The sequence below is a fragment of the Labeo rohita genome, chromosome 11 (genome assembly GCF_022985175.1).
Source record: "Labeo rohita strain BAU-BD-2019 chromosome 11, IGBB_LRoh.1.0, whole genome shotgun sequence".
Taxonomy (NCBI): domain Eukaryota; kingdom Metazoa; phylum Chordata; class Actinopteri; order Cypriniformes; family Cyprinidae; genus Labeo; species Labeo rohita.
Window position 1 is genome coordinate 15,331,598 of NC_066879.1, and position 20,564 is coordinate 15,352,161.

The window sequence follows — 20,564 nt, forward strand, 5'->3', positions numbered from 1 at the left end:
CGGCATCCTCCTCTCCGCGGCTCAAGAGTTTCATTTCCATCCCTCTGATCTAAACAAGCCCATTACCGGCAGGACACAAGCCCGGGCCCCTGGAGAAAGCTCGCGGCTAAGCCACCGTGGCTCATAGCTACCTTCAATGGCCATACGTCTGGTGTAGGGACCACATATACGGCCCGCCACTTTATCAGAACCTCTCCAGAGAAGCGAGGGGAATTGGCTCTTGTGGGTCTCGTCGAATCCTCCTCCTGTAGTCAATCAATTACGGGATCAAAAGGCGAGAGAGGAGAGGGTAACAAAGACGAGGACACACGGTTGACTGGGCGGTGCCTCGTGGAGCGAGAGAGCTGAAGAAAGAGCGGTGACGGAGGTGGAGGCCCGAGGATCGGACAGCCAGAACATGTGCTTTAGCTTAATCCAGAAGAGACTTGAAACATCTCACACATGCATCGAAGAGAGGCTGACGACGAAAACACAAAGCGTATAGGATAAAGAGCACATTGTAAAGTATAAATATCTTAACGCAATCATATGAGGCTGTCAAGAGGATAAAATATCAGCTCACCCTATAGATTTATGCTCCGCAAAACCAAATGAATCAAAGAGGATTGACATTCTAGAAGGTACTTCAGAGATATGTTAATATATATGACTGCAGCAGCTACAAATATACTAAGAATATGGGTTTATGCGAAGGATAGAAAAATGTGTTTTGTGCAGTGAATTATTGGTTACTGAGAGGAAACCATCGAAAGTTGCGTCATGCTTCATGTCATGTCATCATTTTTGCAGAGTAAAAAATAATACGCTACCAGTTTTTTATGTTTTTAAAGAGTTCTTGTCTGCTCACCAAGCCTGCAGTTATTCGATCCGAAATACAGCGAAAGCAGTAATATTGTGAACTATTTTTACTATTTAAAATAGTTGCTTTCTATTTGAATATATTTTAAAATGTAATTTATTCCTCTGATCAAAGCTGAATTTTCAGCATCATTAGTGTCAGCAATCTTCAGTGTCACATGATCCTTCAGAAATCATTCTAAGATTCTGATTTGCTGTTCAATAAACATGGTTTACTATTATTATTATTATTATTATTATTATTATTAGCAAAATTTATAAACAGTTGAGTACATTTTTTCAGGACTCTTTAAAGAATAGAAAGATCCAAAAATCAGCAATCTATTTTTTTATTTAAAAAAGAAGAAATTCTACTCAGCTGTTTTTAACATAATTATAATACATGTTTTTAGCAGCAAATCAGAATATTAGAATAATTTCTGAAGGATCATGTGATTGGAGTAATGATGCTAAAACCTAAATTTTAAAATCACAGGAATAAATTACATTTTAAAATATATTCAAACAGAAAACAGTAATTTTAAATTGTAAAAACATTGCAAAATTTTACTGGTTTTGCTGTACTTTGGGTCAAATAAATGCAGGCTTGGTGAACAGAAGAGACTTCTTTTAAAAAATTAAAAATCTTACTGTTCAGAAACTTTTGACTGGTAGTGTATATCTTAAAAATGTTGTATTTTATGCACATTTTGGTTTGATTTTGGTTTGTGCTCTCATGCATGAGTCAGAAAAAAGTATTATATAATCTAGAATCTGTACTTGCCATTTTTGTAAATACAGAAAAACTGGACGTCATACACTTATGGACGAAGGATACTAACAGACTTTTGAAGTCATTCTGAACACAACAAAAACACGAGAAATGACAAATAAAATCAATATATATTCTAATATTTTGAATTTGATTTTTGAAAGTTTGATAAACAATTTTGGTCTGCTCCAACTAGTAGAAATCAAGGTCTGAAGCTCAGAAAATCAGAGTCTGTGCCCATCATACCCAATGCAATTTTCTTTGAAATCTGAAACTCCGACTACCCCAAATTGTTGTTTTTGGCTCTGACTTTCAACATATAGTGTCAGTTCATCAACATTGTAAATTGGGGCAAAAACTTGTGTGAAAGTTAGAGAGGCACTACTGTATCATGTGAAACTCTGCCTGTGTGGTGATGAATAAAAATTCAATGCATAATTTTTCATGATCAGAAAGCAACAATGGTTGCATTGAGTTATCATCAGCATGAGCAATTGAAATCACCTACAGTATGTATTAAATGTCCAGCATGTCGGTGTTGGAACAGCGGCAGCTGGTTCTGGTATCATGTAGTTTGGAATCTCCGGCGATGCCATCAGCATACCAGCAGTTCCTGTGTGACAGCGTCTGCCACATGAGTCTTGGCCAAAGCAGACAGACAGTGAGGAGGAATGTCATAGCTAGACAGTGGCAGAATGAATGACCTCCCACAGCTGTACATACTGTGCTATGTGTTACACTAACTCACGTTCCAGAGTCTTTTCACGTTTTAAAGATACCTTCTTTTCACCAATTCTACACACTTAAATATAAAGGCTCTTTATTGGCATCAGTGGTTCCACAAGGAACATTTAACTTCCATGTAATCTTTCCATTGCACAGAAAGTTCTTTATAGTAAAAAAAAAGGCTCTTGAAATTATTAATCTGCTCTTTACACAAGGGTTCACATGCTGAAAGTTTTTTCGGGAAACCAAACTACTTCTTTTATGGCATCACTACAAAAAAAATGTTTGATATAGACCAACTTTTGACATATTTTGATATCGAACCTTTGATCAAACAATTAAATATGTGTATGTAACCACTGTTGTGGCAATCTAAAATAGATCATTACCTGAGAAATTAACGTAAATATGCTAGAAAACTGCATGCTTTTAAGGACTTATATTATTGGCGGAGTAAGAACATAAAGGTAGCTGATGTGTTTATAATATATGTGCACAGTTTAGGTGAATTATTTATGTTGTTATACTGTTTTATATTTATCTGTTTCTTCCATTTGCTCTTTTTACATTGACTATAATTCTATATAGTCTAATACAATCAGATACAACAATATCTCAAATATTTATTATAATACTGATAAATTGAACATTCAGTGGATGCTTTCTGCTGATTTCCTATTGAACTGTAAACAACTTAACATCACTGCTCAGACTATTTAAAATATATTGAATTAAGCTACAAACTCGATCATAATGCACAATGTTTCCATCTAACATGTATTTTGAGGTGCAGCTCGTCGTATTAATGGAGTGTTTCATAAATTAGCACTAAACCGGTTAGCTCACCTGAATATGTTCGTAGACTTGTGTTGAACTTTATCTTGGAACAAAAAAAGATATTTCATTTGTAAACACTATACTGTTTTCTCTTATTTCAGTTAAAGTTATAAAACTAGCCAGCTAAGCCAGTAATAGTACTAGTACAGAGCCATTCATTTTTGAATTTCAAAATCACTTGTAATGATTTTAAAAAACATGTACAGTGATGGCTAAAACTGAGCTTCCGAAACTCTGAATCAGTTAAACAATTTCGAAGCGCTCTAATCGGTTTGCGTATTGCGAATCATTTGATTCAGATCGGGACTTCGGAGCGGGTTCGTGAATCTTTTGATTCAGTTTGAAATCGGAGTGCAAATCTTTTGCTTAACTAACCATAGTTTAACCATGGTATTTATAGTAAAACTGTGGTTACACACACACACACATAAAAACTTTTAATATTATAAAACCATAGTTATTTTTTTCTTAAGGGGTTTGTACTGTCTTAATGGTTTGGTGTTTTGTAGGCTACAGTTTAATAGAGCCAGATTTTTGTTAATGTATGTGAAATTTAGCTAGCAGGAAACAAATTAATGAAGTTATATTTCTCTTATATTATATTATTCTCTTTTGAGCAATCAAACAATATAAAGAAAACATCTTTAAAACTTAAATGTCAAACCTTTCATCATTTTATCAAACAAAAAGTACTTTGAAATGAAAGACAAACTCTGGAAACTGGACGTTTGATCCTTATGTCAGTTTTAGATCTTTAATTGATAACATTTACGCCAGTGTTACAGTAAAGACACCAACAGGCTGAAGGTAGTAAATACCAAATACAAGGTTCCCACTAAAGCTACTACTTCATACAGCAGAATAAATTATACCATGGTAACGTACACACATGCTGAAAGGAAATGGGAGGAAAGCATAAACACAAATGCTAACGAAAGCAGGTGCCCAGTCTGACGTCCCGGAGGGGCATGATGGGTAATATTTTTAATATCCAAATGTTGATTAACAAAGGTGTTAGCCGTGGATGTTCTATGCTAGAAGTCTTTTTCATTGCTTGTTTGATGAAGATATCGACAGTTGAACGGGAAGAGGGCGGGGTTTGGGTCAGGTGGTTTCTTTAAAAGTTCTTTTCGCCTTAAATGCACCCAGGAAAACGTTCGCTCAAAGAAGAATTCATTGAGTCAGAAGCAGTCATTTAGCACCAAACACTGCTGTGTTTCCCACAGTCTGTTAAATGAGCCATCGGTCACTTCGATCGCAGCTTCCAAATACAAATGTCAATATTTCATCTTCATTACGGATCCACAAATGTGTTCTTAAGCAGAGCAAAGCAAAATGATTCACCTTCCATTCAGTTTTAAGTGCGACTGTCTTTTATCGAGAGCTTCTCACATTGAATCCTAAGAAAAATGATGCATAACTATCAAAAGCAAAGAAACAAAAGCAGTAAATATAAACACAAAATTACAATATAAGACTTACACATATCCCCTGCTTCATCTACCACACAACACCTTTGCTGTTTTAGTATAAAACATATTCTTTATAAACAAACAATAAACGATCTGCTTCATCTACTGTACAGTTCCATTTATGTGTCAAAATGTCACCTGCGAGTGCTACACAAATGTCGAAATTTCACAACTTTTTTTGTACAAACTTGTGAATGCATGAGATCTTAATTACAGGAGCCCTGGTGTGTGTTTTTGTATCGGCTTGTAATATAAAAAAGAGAAAATGAAAACCAGAGAGAAAGTAAGAAAGAGGTCGAAACAGATTATTTGACTGGTCATGGGCACACTGTAAAAAGTTTTCACCAGTTTCAACTTAAAGTTCAGCAGCTGCCTTAAATATTTAAGTTAAATCAACTTAAAACTAGTCATTTTAACTCATTACAATAAAATTAGTTAAAATGACTTTTAAGTTGTTTTAACTTGTGAGTTAAAATGACTTGTGCTTTTTAGTTGATTTAACTTAAAAATTTAAGGCAGCTGCTAAAGTTTTTAAGTTAAAACTGGTAAAATCTTTTTACAGTGAAATTGATGGAATGTTATTGAAATTATCAAAACTTGTCAAAAGTATGGGGTCAGTTTAATTTTTTCAATACAAGTCGATCATTTTATTCAGATGCAATAAACTGATTAAAAATTGACAGTAAAGACATGATGTTATGAAAGATTTCTAATGCTGTTTTATACAGATTTTTCTGTTCATCAAAGAATCTTGAATGAAATGTATCACTGTTTCTACTAAAATATAAAGCAGCAAAAGTGTTTTCAACACTGATAAAATTTAAAAATGTTTCTTGAGCAGCGAATCAGCATATTAGAATGATTTTTGAAGGATCATGTGACACTGAAGACTGGAGTAATGATGCTGAAAATTCAGCTTTGCATCACAGAAATAAATTATATTTTAAAACATATTCAGATGGAAAACACTTATTTTAAATTGTAATAATATTTACTATTTTTACTCCATTTTTTATCAAAAATATTTGAAAAATCATTCTGACCCCAGACTTTTAAACACTTTGTATTTGGTCTAAAATCCACGTGTGCGTTTTAACCATTTTACTTAGATGATAAAAGCAAACTGTATTATTCATATGGATGGTAAAAATGTTTGCATTGCTTAAATCAAAATCATAATATGAATGTTTGAAACTATTAGTTTTAGTCTTTTAGTTTGAGGGCAAATTGTTGTTTCTTTCAAGAAAATTAAAGAATAAAATTCACAGCTTTCTATATTCTGTATCCAAACAATGACGTTTTCTTTTCCCCAGATCATCTCTGAGGACAAAACGAGCATTTGAGCGAGGGAAAAGTCGCTGGCCCTTTAAAAGCGCTGCTAATTCCCAGCAGAAAGCCAGACTTCCCACAGAGTGGCCAAGTTTGCATGGAATGTCAAGTGAAATATGAAGGCAGAGAAGGTCAAATCGCTCAGGAACGTTACAGCTCGAAAGTGAAAAACCAGCAGTCACACATTCAACACACACACATACACTCGATCCCCCATTTGTTTTAGCCCACTGCTAGCATTCCACGTAAAAAACTTGGGGTTTGAATTAGTAAAAAATGCTACGTGTGGATCCTGAAACAACGAAACGAAACAATAGTTACGATAATCATAATTACAACAACTGTAAGGGCAATCGTAATAACAATATCGATAGAAAACAAGCGAGATTATCCGTTGTAATGACACTGAGATTCATACACGACTATGCACAGCGAGGTGAAAGTACGTTTTGGAAATGGCTCGGAATGCGTTCTTGCTGTACGCGGCGTCCGTCGACGTGCCTGCAGCCATTGCATGGTCCCCTTGTCAGAGCCCAGAATCACAAGAAGGTCACGTCAGATGGAATGGCAAGAGTTTCTTGTCTTGAAAATCAGAGAAAACCCTCTCACGCTCGTGCCGGCTGATGCAGGAGCTCCATCTGGTCGAAGGAGGTGTTTGTGCATCTGAGAGCGTGTGAAGGTGTGCCTGCAGTGGTTGGACTCAGTAAGCCTGTCCCGTCTCCACCTGCAGAAGTCCCAGCACCGCCGAATGATCGCCCAGCTTCATCCTTCTCTGAGTCGACAGACTCACGTTCTTGGCCAGATAGTCCACAGCGGCTGAAGGAAATGACACACAAACACATTCTCATGAGTAGGACGTTCCACATAAAAGCAATCTCACACCAATTTATGCATTAATAAAACACTGCTAGCATACGGAAGGCCTTCATTTTGGTTCGTTCAGATGGTTTGTTTCAATGAACCGGTTCAAAACAGATTCAAATGCACATGCATTGCACTTTTTGTTGTTTATTTACTGGTGTTTTATAAAATGGAACTACTGGTCCAAAAAACTGTGCGGTCAATATGGCTTTTAGGTGTATTATTAGTTATACTGGTTGTATTTATGGTTAAAAACTGATCTAATTGCGATTTTAAAGAGCAGTTCCATAAAAAATAGCATTAAAAATCAATGTTATTTATGGATTCAACATGGTTTACTCCTTAACACAGTTTTCCATAGACTACCAATCAAACATTTTTGAACAGTAAGATTTATAATGCTTTATATATATATATATATATATATATTAAAATAGAAAGCAGTTATTTTAAATAGTACAATTATTTATTTATAATTTTTTAAAAAACATTAAAAATCTTAATGTTCCAAAACCTTTTACTCTGTGTGTGTGTGTGTGTATATATATATATATATATATATCATTTATTATATATTTATACATTTAAAATATTTATATATTTAGTTTTAGTAATTTTAATGCTTAAACTTTAATTTAATATTTATAATTTTACTAAACGTATACTAATATGTTTATATATATATAAATCTTTATATTTTATTTCAGCTTAAATCTTCAATAGCCAAAAACATTTTTTTTTAGCTTTAACCAAAATTTTAGTTTTGGATAATAGTGACAACACTGATTTAGTTGAATCATTAAACTGAACTGGACACTGAACTGACTCACAGATCCGACTCAATGAATGATTAATTTGTGGTTCGAACATTACTACATACTACTGACACAATCCACCACACATGTAGCACAGTATTACACTATTAATACAGTCACCAGTCACTTCTTTAAACTTCTGACCGAAGTATTCAACTAATTACACAAATTCAGATTAATAGCAGATAATATATAGGCTAAAATGGGCATTTAGTTATTCAAGGGCCAGAGAGATGAGAACGCCTGGTGTCATTCATTCAGCTCTGTGAGTATGTGTGCGTGTGTGTGTGTGTACGTGCCAGTCTTTATTACTCTGAGCGTTTGAGATTTCATGCTTCATACTTGCCTCAATTTCAGCAGCTCTCTCGTCTGACTCATTAAACAGATCAGTCCTCTCAATCTCACTCATAATTAACCTGACATTCGCTCGTCAGATCTCTTCAATCAACCCTCCTGCACCTTCTGATGGACCTGACACTACTTCACACTCCCACACACACACGTTTACCTACAGTACCCATCTCACTGGAGACAAACCATAGACCTCTTGTTTTTATACTGTTTTCATATAAAGCCTATAACAATGACCCAAACCTCAAACCTATATGTTAAAAGAAAACATTTTTGTAAAAAAAAAAAATACATTTTGAATCATTTTTACCTTTGAAGACATCCTCAAAGAGAGTTTTTTGTTAGATTTAGATAACCTCCAGGAAACAATTTTATCCCCAGGCTACTATTTAAAAGTTTACACACAATATCTCAAGGATTGTAAGATGTATACATCACAAAACGCACATGTAGATAGAAGTCAGTGACTTCTGTGACAACATCAGCCTCTGATTATGTTAATTCAATCAATCAATTCTTTCCTGCCCTGAAGCTTGTGTGTGTGCATGTGTGTGTGTGTGTGAGGTGACTAAAAGGACATTAGGACCCTTAGGGTGTTAAAGTGGGCTTTGAAGTGCCCGTTTCCCAGTTGAGGGAAGAGTACTGTGACTAACAGAGGAGCCTGGGGCCGGTGCTAAGGTCTTTATCAGGAGCATATGTCTGCCCTGCTCTAATGGGCAGAGGGGTCAGAGCATCCTGCGATGGTCAGCGACGGGCACGGCTCACCCTCAGAGAGGAAATGAACTATAACTGCCAATATGCACAGGGCATCAGTGTGACTAAACTATAATGGCTAATAGCTTCCCTACTGAAAAGATCAGCATGTGTTGTGCTGGCTCACCAAGGCTGCATTTATTTGATGAAAAATGTAAAAATTGTTAAATAGTATTACAATTTAAAATAACTGTTTTTTATTTCAGTAGATTTTAAAATATAATTTATTTCTGTGATGCAAGGCTGAATTTTCAGTATCATTATTCCAGACGTGTCACACATGATCCTTTAGAAATCATTCTAATATGCTGATTTGCTGCTGAATTATTATCAGTTTTTACTGGTGCTCACTTAATAATAACTGTTCTCATTAAATTAAAAAATCATTAAATTAAAAAATCCTGCTTTTCAGGATTTTTTTAAAAAATAAAAAGTTCAGAAAAACAGCATTTATTTGAAATAGAAATCTTTTGTAACATTTACGGTCACTTTTGATCAATTTAATGCATCTTTGCTGAATAAAAGTATTAATTTCTTTAAAAATAAAAAATCACTGACCACAAACAGTTTATGGAATACAATTTAATTGACTAATTTGAGCTGAATGGCTTTTGCACCAAATGCAAGCTATAAACAAAAACTTACCATATCGCAAAAATATTGGACCACAAAAACGCCTTGACATGTTTAAAAGTTTGGGTTCAGTAAGATTTTTATTTATTTTTTAATATTAACACTTTTATTCGGCAAAGGTTGTATTAAATTGATTAAAAAGTTGAATAATCAGTAATGATAAACATTTATAATATCAAATAGTCCAATATATTAATATGTTTGCCATTTTTATTAGGCAGCACAACTGTTTTCATCATTTATAATAATCAGAAATCTATCTTGAGCAACAAATCAGCCTATTAAAATGATTTCTGAAGGATCATGTGACACTGAAGACTGGATTAATGATGCTGAAAATTCAGCTTTGCATCATAGAAATAAATTACATCTTAAAATATATTCAAAAAGAAAACAGTAATGTGAAATTGTATATTATTTACTGTTTTTACTGCACCCTTAGGGAGACATGTAGACATATACAGAGTGTATAATGGAAGGATGGTACATACTCTGGCCATACTGGCTGTACTGGTATCCAGCAGTGACGGGGTCCACGCTGTAGCTGGTCGCGCTGTATGTCGGGGGACAGTAGGACTGAGAGGAGGCCAGACTGTCCACGCTCTTGATGGGGTCTGAACGCTGGCTGCAGCTCGCTGAGATGGGGTTAGACGCCTCCAGACTGCCGTGGAGAGGAGAGATGGAGAAATCGTGCTGAGGCTGGGACGGGACGGCACTGGGGTTACTCAAAATACTCATCACCTAGAGACAGACAAAAATAGCAGGTGTTTAGTAAGCTGTTTAGTATAATCCTGACCAAGAATAACCAACTCGCACGTAAAATGACCAATAAAGCACAGTTTGCCTTTTACACAAACAAATCTTGTAAATACACTGTCCTGCGTCATATTAGATGAATGACATCCAACACTTGTTTCTTACTATTTTTAGATTCCGACTTCATTTTATGCCTAATTCTGATTTAGTAGTATTTAGTACTGACCTGAATAAGATATTTCACATAAAAGATGTTTACATATAGTCCACAAGATAAAATAATAGTTGAATTTATAAAAACGACTCAAAAAGTTTACATACACTTGATTCTTAATACTGTTTTGTTACCTGAATGATTCACAGCTGTGTTTTTTTGTTTAGTGATAGCTGTTCATGAGTCCCTTGTTCGTCCTGAACAATTAAACTGTCTGCTGTTCTTCAGAAAAATCCTTCAGGTCCCACAAATTCTTTGGTTTCCCAGCATTTTTGTGTATTTGAACCCTTTCCAACAGTGACTGTATGATTTTGAGATCCATCTTTTCACACTGAGGACAATTGAGGGACTCATATGCAACTATTCCAGAAGGTTCAAACACTCACTGATGCTCCAGAAGGAAAAAACATGCATTAAGAGTGGGGGGTGAAAACTTTTGGAATTTTAAGATCAGGGTAAATTTAACTTATTTTGTCTTCTGGGAAACATGTAACCATCTTCTGTAGCCTCTGAAGGGCATAACTAAATAAAAAATAAAAAACTGGATATTTAGACAAAGTAAGAAAAATGTACACATCTCCTTTTTGTGCAAAAGTTTTCACCCCCTGCTCTTAATGCATTGTTTTCCCTTCTAGAACATCAGTCAGCATTTGAACCCACTGTAATAGTTGCAAACGGCTGTGATTTTTTTTTTTAAGAGTAGCATAGTATGAATTAATGTATACAAAAATGTAACTTTTAACTCTTACGCAGATTTAATGCTTTGGGTTATCAATCAGTACAATAGCAAGAGTTCTTCTCACACAGCAGGTCATTCTCAGTCCAAAGCGGAGGGAAGGGACAGAGAGTGAATTTGTGCCAGGCACAGAGCGCAGCCAGCGTCCCAGAGTGATTAGCAGCGGCCAGAGAGAGTGATACAGCAAAAGAAAGAGACAGGGGAGCGAGGCCAGACCCATCAGACCCCAGCGGCAGTGCCAAACAGACCCCTGTCCCGAGGCCTCCAGCACAACAAGCACTGAGGGAGAAGATAATCCCGCCCCCAGGCCCCAGAAACACCCCCACGCTCATGAATAATAATGAGCAGCGCCCCGAACAGAGCCAAGTACGTGATCTCCCATCCTTAACACACAGGCCCGGCTCTTAAACTAACATTAATGTGAGCACAAGCTGCTTGTTTATCTGTTTGTGCATTGAGAAGCAAAAGATGGTTGAGTTCTGCATTATTTGTGGCAACTCAATTAATGACTGTTCGAATGCTTGCATACTACTCATCCTACTTTTGCAGCATAAATACATATACTGTGCCCTCAATGACCTACTAAATTCAGAGTACACTGCACAATGTTGTATCCCACAATGCAGTGCACTTGATTTGACCCTCCATTCCTAGTTTGAGGAAAGAAACTTACAGACTTACAAAAGGCAAATAGACCAAGTAAGGTCATGTGACAATAATGTAGCATACTACTATTTGAAACATTTACTGTATGCTATTTCACACATTGGACAGCATGCATTAGACACAAGCTGCATTTTGTGTTAACGGTCCATAAAATCATTCCTTATATAAATTGCTGCAGCAATTTGAACATGACAACTTACACAGGAATGGTTTTATGACAAGATTTCACATAAGAACCCTATAAACAAATAGAAATACATTAAAAATGAATCCAATTTTTAATGTTTTCAAGAGAAATTATCATATAAATAAATAAATAAATATTTAAATATTTAATTTAAAACAATTGTTTTAGGATTTTATGACCAATTATCACATAATAACCTTAGAAGTAAATTAAAAATTACATTTAATTTTGAATACTTGCATGACAAATTATCACATAAATAAATAAATATTTTGTCTTATGTTTCTATGATCAATTATTTTAAATGAAAAATATTACATATTAACTGTGAAAATAAATATATAATATATAATAAATAAAAAATTGAAATATTCAATTAAAACATTTTAAAAATATTAAATAAATGCAAATATTTATAGTATTTACAAAAAATATATTATGATCTACAATATAAACATTTATAATTAAAATAACTAAAAGTGTAAAAAAGTATGCTGCATAAATATTAAAATATTTAAAAAATAATCTGCTTTAGCATTTTATGACCAATTATCACATAATCACCCCTTAAAAACAAACAAACAAACAAACAAACAAATAAATAAATGTTTTGTTTTAGGTTTCTATGACCAATTATTTTAAATGAAAAATATTATAAATAAATAAATAAATAAATAAGCCTTGTTTTTTATTAAACAAGGACCAGAAATTGTATATATTCCAATATTTTGGGCCTTGTTTAATATATATATATATATATATGTATATATATATATTAAGTGTGTGTAAATGTATATATTTCATGGATAATTTATAATCTAAACATTTATAATTAAAATATTTAAAAATGTAAAAATAGTATGTTGCCTACACTATACACTAGTAATGCAAACAGATCAATTTCAATTACATTCAAGCTTAAAAAATAAACAACAGGATTTTACACTCTTTAAACAACATGGAGCAGGAGGTCTGGCAAAAAGGTCAAACCACAGGAAAACAGATTAAGAAACGAAAAAGAGCGAAAGAAGAAATAGTGTTTGGGGCTGGAGAAGAGTTTTCCAGGAAGCCCTACACATGGTCTTCCCTCTCGGTCGACAGAAAGCATCCTTCCCAGCATCAGGTTCACGTTGCGTCTCGACACGCTACGCTGCCCTTTGACTCCCTTTGGCTGCTAAACCAATTAGACCATCCAGAGCTGCTTAAACACACACAGACGTGACACACAAACTCATATCCGTGTGAGTTTAAACACAGTTCACATGGCGACGTCGGCACAAACCGCCAAAACAACGAGAGGCGCGCACAAGCGGACGGGGAAAATTAATCATATTATGATTAATATTCCCTAAATGTCTCGCAGGAAATATGGAACACTTGAGGCGCATCAGACACATAACGCTGGTTTGCGGTTTCCTCATGCTAATTCTATCAGTATGGAAGGCCGTTCTGCGCACATGTGACACGCATCCGCATAAGTGGGAGATTCATTGCCGTGTCTTTATAAGAGACACATGTGATGTGACCATATGGCTGAAAGATTCATACGTTTCCTGATTATAGCAGATTAGCGAACGGAAAGCACAAGTAGCCCTTGTTGGTGGCCACACGAGGGGGCCGTGGGGTGGGATGGGGGCGGACGGCAGCTGCAGGGGTGGGAGAGATTTAGTCATCGGTTAATTGAAGCTTGATTACACTGCTTCCTTCTTTATATGCACATTAAATTAAAGCGGCAGACAATCAGGACTGACTCTTCTATCAGCGCTTCTAATTATAAAGCGCCAAATTCCAGCAGCGCTTTCCTCAACAGAGCTGCGTTGACCTCCTTTGGAGAGCGAACGAGGGGAAATCTCTGGACCTTTTCTAATGTTACACTCCTGCTTTCCTTAAGATGAAAGTCACACTGTAGAAACCATTCACATCTCAACTAACTGGCTCATAATACAAATGGGCGCACATTTCACATCAACAATAATGTACAGAAACGACATGCTTTCTCAATAAAAGTATTGGTTTCTAGTTAAATTGGTTTTACAGTAAAACTACACTTTTAAGCACTAGACTTCAAATAATGCATCTATGTATCAGTATTTTACAAAAAACGGTAGGCTACTTGTAGATAACATACTATTATGAAATAAAAGGCTATTAAAATGTACTTCAAGTTATGACTATGTTTCTTACCACACTTAAATGCACACTTAAGTGTACACTGGGCATGACATCTTAAGCATATGCGACTTTGGACCACAAAACCAGTCTTAAATAGCACGGGTATATTTGTAGAAATAGCCAAAAATGCATTGTATGGGTCAAAATGATCGATTTTTCTTTTATGCCAAAAATCATTAGGATATTAAGTAAAGATCATGTTCCATAAAGATATTTTGTAATTTTCCTACCATTTATCTATCAAAACTTAATTTTTGATTAATAATATACATTGCTAAGAACTTTAAAGTATTTTGATTTACTTTATTTTATTTTTTGCACCCTCAGATTGTCAAATAGTTGAATCCCGGCCAAATATTGTCCTATTCTAATTAACCATGCATCAATGGAAAGCATATTTATTCATTTTTCAGATGATGTATAAATCTCAATTTCAAAAACTGACCCTTATGACTGGTTTTGTGGTCCAGGGTCATATATTTCAAAGACAGTAGAAGAAATTGTGAAAATTTATATAAAAATCTCTTTTTAAATTTGTCAAAAAGCACTCTTAAGCTCAACTAACTGCATTAATATATTTTTAAACATATACATTTAATATCGTACATGCAATTAAGTGTCTAAAAAAAAAATAATACAATTTGCAATTACATATATTCTTTTAAATGTGACCCTGGACTGAAGTAGCACGGGTATATAGCCAATAATACATTGTATGGGTCAAAATCATTAGGATATTAAGTAAAGATCATGTTCAATGAAGATATTTTGTCAATTTCCTACCTTAAATATATCAAAAAATCATTTTTGATTAGTAATATGCATTTCTAAGAACTTCATTTGGTCCACTTTAAAGGCAATTTTCTCAATATTTTGATTTTTTGGTACCCTCAGATTCCACATTTTCAAATAGTTGTATCTCAGCAAGCTCAGCTTTCAAAAAATGACCCTTATGACTGGTTTTGTGGCCCAGGGTCACAAATCATATTATTTTTGCAATCCTTTTAAAAGTATGTGTACTGCTTTTACACAAGGGTTCAACGACAGGCTTTGTCTGCCAACACATGATTTCTTGATCCAGTTAACCTTAAATTTGATATATTTGAAATATTGCGAACCATACATAGTTGACAGCCAAACAATATACTCCCTGACAACAGTTTATTATAGATAAAATATTGAAAAAAGGTTCTTTTATATTCAAAATGTCCACCACAAAAGAAAATAACATCATATGATGCTGGTGGTGTTATGATGGATATGAACATTTGCAGACAAAAATAAGATGTTTTCTGTATTTAAAGAAATCTTAATAAATAAATAAATATTTTTGATTTTAGAAAAAAAAAAAATAACAAATGACTTTTTAATTTAATTATATTTTATTATTATATTATTTTAAACTCAAGACTCACTTGAAAAACAGACACTGCTAAAACTGTACTTTAAATAACATCAAGCAAACTGAAACAGGTTGCACAAACTATTTATTGTAAGATAATAGGCTTCTCTTAATGGATAAAACCAACCATTAATGGACATAAAATGTGTCCTAAATTCTAGAAAGAATCAATAACAAGTAAACACAGAACAGTAAACTCCACTACTTGATTCCAAAGGAGTTTAACATTAGCATGTTGCTAAGCTACATTAACACAGCACACCCTAAACAAAACATTTCTAATAACTTTAAACCTCATTTCTAATTAATATCTTTTGGAATATTAACCTTTTGAACTTTTTCCTCAACTGTAATGACTGAAGATGCTGTCTAGGTAGGATTTGCAACAGAGCTAATGACTCGTTTTGTGTGCAATATCTGTGACAACATGTGAGAACATTTATGATATGTTACACTAAAAACAACTGCGAGAAGTAATTTTTTTAGCATTGTTTTTACAACTAAGCTATGCATTTCATAAATGGAGAGGGTTGTGCGTTATTATATTTTAAAAATGTTACTGACAAATCTTTAAAGAGTCTTCTTTAGTCAAAAACATTTGAACAGACATCAATAAAAGGGATAGTTTACCCAAAAATGGAAAGAATTTACTCTCAGGAAATTGGGAACCAAACAGTTGGTGGAAGCCATTGACTTCCATAGAATAGAAAAAAATACAATGGAAAAAAAATACAATGGAAGTGAATCTCATTTTTGGGTGAACTGTCTCTTTAAGAAAGGTATACTTATGGCCAAGTTTTGAACTCTAGGATTCACTTTACAAACATCCTGAAGTGTAAACTGACTGATTTTATAATGGATGTGTTATTAAACTGATAAGTGACAGTTTGTGTTGTTCTGTGTTCAACAGCTTGTTAAACTCTTATAGTTACGCATCATTCAGGAGAATCGTGACCTTGACGCACCTTGACCAAAAGTGGCGTAACCGCTGAACTTCGCCGCAGGGGAAAGATTAAGCTCGGCTGAGATTGTATTACAAATCTAGCCACCCAGAACATTAACGCAGCTAAATAAACAAAAATCAATATCATTCAGACTATTAATCTGATAGGGGAGTGTGTGACATATCTGCGCAAAACAAGCACCTCCGGCGAACGCCGGCTGATAATGCACTTCACAAACCTTCATTTCACATACTTGAATTCTCTTCCCCCCCAAGTAGGCTATACATTTCTTTCCTTTGTTTCGACTATATCTTCCGCAGTGCTTTTCTCGTTTGTTGTGCGTCGTGTGTGCGGCAGATAATGGAAGTCAGGGCTCCAGTGTTTAAAGGACACAGCCCACAGGCGATGCCTTCCTCTCTCCAAATAGATTACTCCATAAATAATAATAAAAAACTAATTAATTCTCCAACTTCTGAGACCCTCCAGCCTGAGGCGGCACAAACCCAGAATTGTAAATTGATACAATGTGCATCCTTTCAGATAAACAAATAGTGCATGTGCAACACACTAAAAGGGATTCTTTCATACCGCTCTAATTTCCTTAACAGTCAAATTATATATTTTTTTTGTCTGCTCAAATGTACGACGAGTCCTTTCGTATTTAGTCAAGCTCTGGAGAAACAGCTCGACAACTGCGGAGCTAAAAGGAATCTGTCGGGTGCAGATGACAACATTTCAAGAGGCAATTTTCCCAAAAGCCAAACATTAAGCTCATGCTACAACTGCACATGCACTCAATTTTACATGTTCACTAGGAGAAAAAAATTAAATAGTATTGGAAATGAATTTGTGTTGGAAAATGGAACAGCAAGCAACTCTTACGTCCTCTATATTAAGCATTAAAAATAATGTTATAGCTATTCCGTGCAAATTATAAATGGTTTAACCACTGATTGTTGCAATAAATCACTGCTACTTTTTACTTGGTGTTTGACCAATGCATTTTCAAAACTACAACTAAAATCATAAAAAAAAGCTTTTTTTTTTATATTTCAAAACTACTAAAACTACTAAAATGGCAAGAAACACAACTTCAGCTAAAATTGGGAAATGGAAAATATAAAATTCAATTCAGATTCAAATTTAAATTCAAAATATTAAAACTAAAACCATTAAAAACAAATCTGCCATTTGAAATAAAATACAAGTTACATGAATAAAATATAATAAACTTTTTTTTTAATTTTAGCTACCAAGTCAAAAGTTCTCCTAATTTAGTTTAACTTGAATAAAATAAAAAACTAAAAACTAAAATGAGACTATATTAAGATAAACAAAAACTACAAAAGTGGCAAAAACACAACAAAATTACTGAAACTTTAACTAAAATTGAGAAAATACAAGTTAAATGAATAAAACACAATAAACGTATTACTTTTTTTTTATTTTAGCTGCCAAGTCAAAAGTTCTCATTCTAATTTAGTTAAACTTGAATAAAATGAAACTAAATAACTAAAACTACATCTAAAATGAGACTATATATAGATAAACAGAAACTACTAAAATGGCAAAAAAAAAAAAAAAAAAAAAAAAAAAAAAAACACAAGAAAATTACTCAAAATTCAACTCAAATTGGGAAATGGAAAATACAAAATCCAATTCAGATTCAAATTCAGAATCAAAATATTGAAACTAAAACCATTAAATTTTTTTTGCTATTTGAAATAAAATACAAGTTAAATAAATAAAATATAATAAACTTTTTAAAATGTTAGCTGCCAAGTCAAAAGTTCTCATTCTAATTTAGTTTAACTTACAAAAAATAAATAAAACTAAAATGATACTATATATACATTAACAGAAACTAGTAAAATGACAAGAAACACAACAAAATTACTCAAAATTCAACTAAAAATGGGAAATGGAAAATACAAAATCCAATTCAGATTCAAAAATATAATAATAAACTTAATAATAATATGTAACAAACTTAAAAAAAATTTAGCTGCCAAGTCAAAAGGTCTCATTTTTATTTAGTTTAACTTGAATAAACTAAAACTAAAATGAGACTATATATAGATGAAAACTACTAAAATGGCAAAAACACAAGAAAATGACTCAAAATTCAACTCAAATTGGGAAATATCCAAAACGTCCAATTTAGATTCAAATTCAGATTCAAAATCTTAAAACATGTTTTGCTATTTAAAATAAAATAAAAGTTAAATGATAATAATATAATATATATAATATATATATATATATATATATATATATATATATATTTTTTAGCAGCAAAGTCAAAAGCTCTCATTCTAAGTTGGTTTAACCTGAATAAAAAATGAGACTATATAAACAAAAACTACAAAATGGCAAAAACACAGCAAAATTACTTTAACTCAAACTTTAACTAAAATTGGGAAATGAAAAAATATAATATTCAATTTAGATTTAAATTCAGATTCAAAATATTAAAACTAAAACCATTAAAAACATTTTTGCTATTTGAATTAAAATACAAGTTAAATAAATATATATATTTTAGCTGCCAAGTCAAAAGTTCTCATTTTAATTTAGTTTAACTTGAATAAAATAAAACGGAAATGAGACTATAACTAGATAAAACTACAAAAATGGCAAAAACACAACAAAATTGCTCAAACTTTAACTAAAAGTAGAAAATGGATAATATCAGTAAATCAGGAAAATAAAAGTTCAGATTTAAAATATGAATAAAAATGAGTTCTTCTATTAAATTCAATATTTTTTTTTGACTTAAAGATTGACACTTGAGAATCCTCCATTTATTTATTTAAATTTTTTTTTTTTTGGATCGGACCAGATCAGATTTTTTTACAGTATTTAAAAATACATAAATATCAACTTTCAGTCTCTTTCTGACCCCTATTGTCATGCTCATATTGTCATGCAAGTTTATTATTATAAATAATATGCTTTTTCAAGAGCTTGTTAAACATAGCATCTATTTCGACCTAAGTCTATTTACGTCTAAACACAGAGCTAATAAAACATATGAACAACATTTCAAACTGAAACAAACGACATATACTAAAGATAAATGAAGAACGCAGCAGATTCAAAGAGTGCAATGCAGGGATGGCAGACAGATCGAGAGGATTTGAGGAGGGGTTTCGGGTGCGGAGAGAGCGAGACGGGGGGCTCTTAAGAGTACAAAGACTCCAGCAGGACTGAGTTTGCCTTCGGGCCAGCCTGCCAACAGAGCAGATAGCACAGGCCTCTGCACCCTCGCCAGGCTCTCGGCCAACACGCACACTACTCTTAATCTAGCCCAGAGTGGATTAGACAGTTCCTCTCACCACTAACTCCCCCCTACCCTAATGCCCTCCAGTGCTACCTTCAAGTTTAGTGCAGGTCAGAAGGGCAGACGGAGGGGAATCAGCCCACTCGGTGTGTGCGAGTTATCTGAGAGCCACAGAATATCATCTCTTCCCTTCGCTGATCTGCGCGGTTGATAGTCGCCTCTACTGGAAATTGTGAGCGCTTTTTCACACTCCTGCTGTCGATTGTTTGTCTGCGTTTCAAAGGACAGTCCTGGGGCCAAGATTACGGCAAATAACGCTTGCTGTAATTCATCAACCCCTTCGATTGACGCCCAGTCAGGATTACTGCAGAGTAGAGAACCTTGAAAATACTGCAGCAATCAATAGAGTAGAATAATGAAAAATATTTTGGATATATATAGGCATTTCGTTTTAATACTGCAATTGTTCTAGACTGATATATTGTCAATATGACTATCTATCTATCTATATATACATATATAATATGTCTAATAATCCACACAGATTGGCTGGTAATCAGATGCTTTTTAAACAGGACTATGGATTAACGGCTCTCCTCCACTTCCCATAGTGGTGCTCATCTGAGACAAAATGACTATTTAAAAATAACAGTGGTTGCATAAATTCAATTAGAGGCTTTTGGTCACGGTGGAAGGGGAGCGCGGGCCAATTAACCAGCCTGGGAGCTTCAGCCAGCCTGACTGCTGACACAGAACAGATGACGGGGGCCGCTCGCTGTGTCACAGCCGTAATTGGCCAAAGCACATTAATCAAAACT

The 20,564-nt window shown here is 33.9% G+C and overlaps 1 protein-coding gene across 4 annotated transcripts in view; it reads right to left on the reverse strand.

The window, feature by feature from the left end:
- Window positions 1-4,650: 4,650 nt before the first annotated feature.
- pax7a (paired box 7a) overlaps window positions 4,651-20,564 on the reverse strand; it is a 65,402-nt gene continuing 49,488 nt past the window's right edge. For all 4 annotated transcript variants that reach the window (XM_051123224.1, XM_051123223.1, XM_051123222.1 and 1 more), the window contains exons 8-9: window positions 9,878-10,127; window positions 4,651-6,789 (exon numbers count right to left, since the gene is read on the reverse strand). In XM_051123224.1, the coding sequence (XP_050979181.1) occupies window positions 6,674-6,789; window positions 9,878-10,127 (366 nt within the window). In that variant the 3' untranslated portion in view covers window positions 4,651-6,673. The remainder of the gene's footprint in view (window positions 6,790-9,877; window positions 10,128-20,564) is intronic.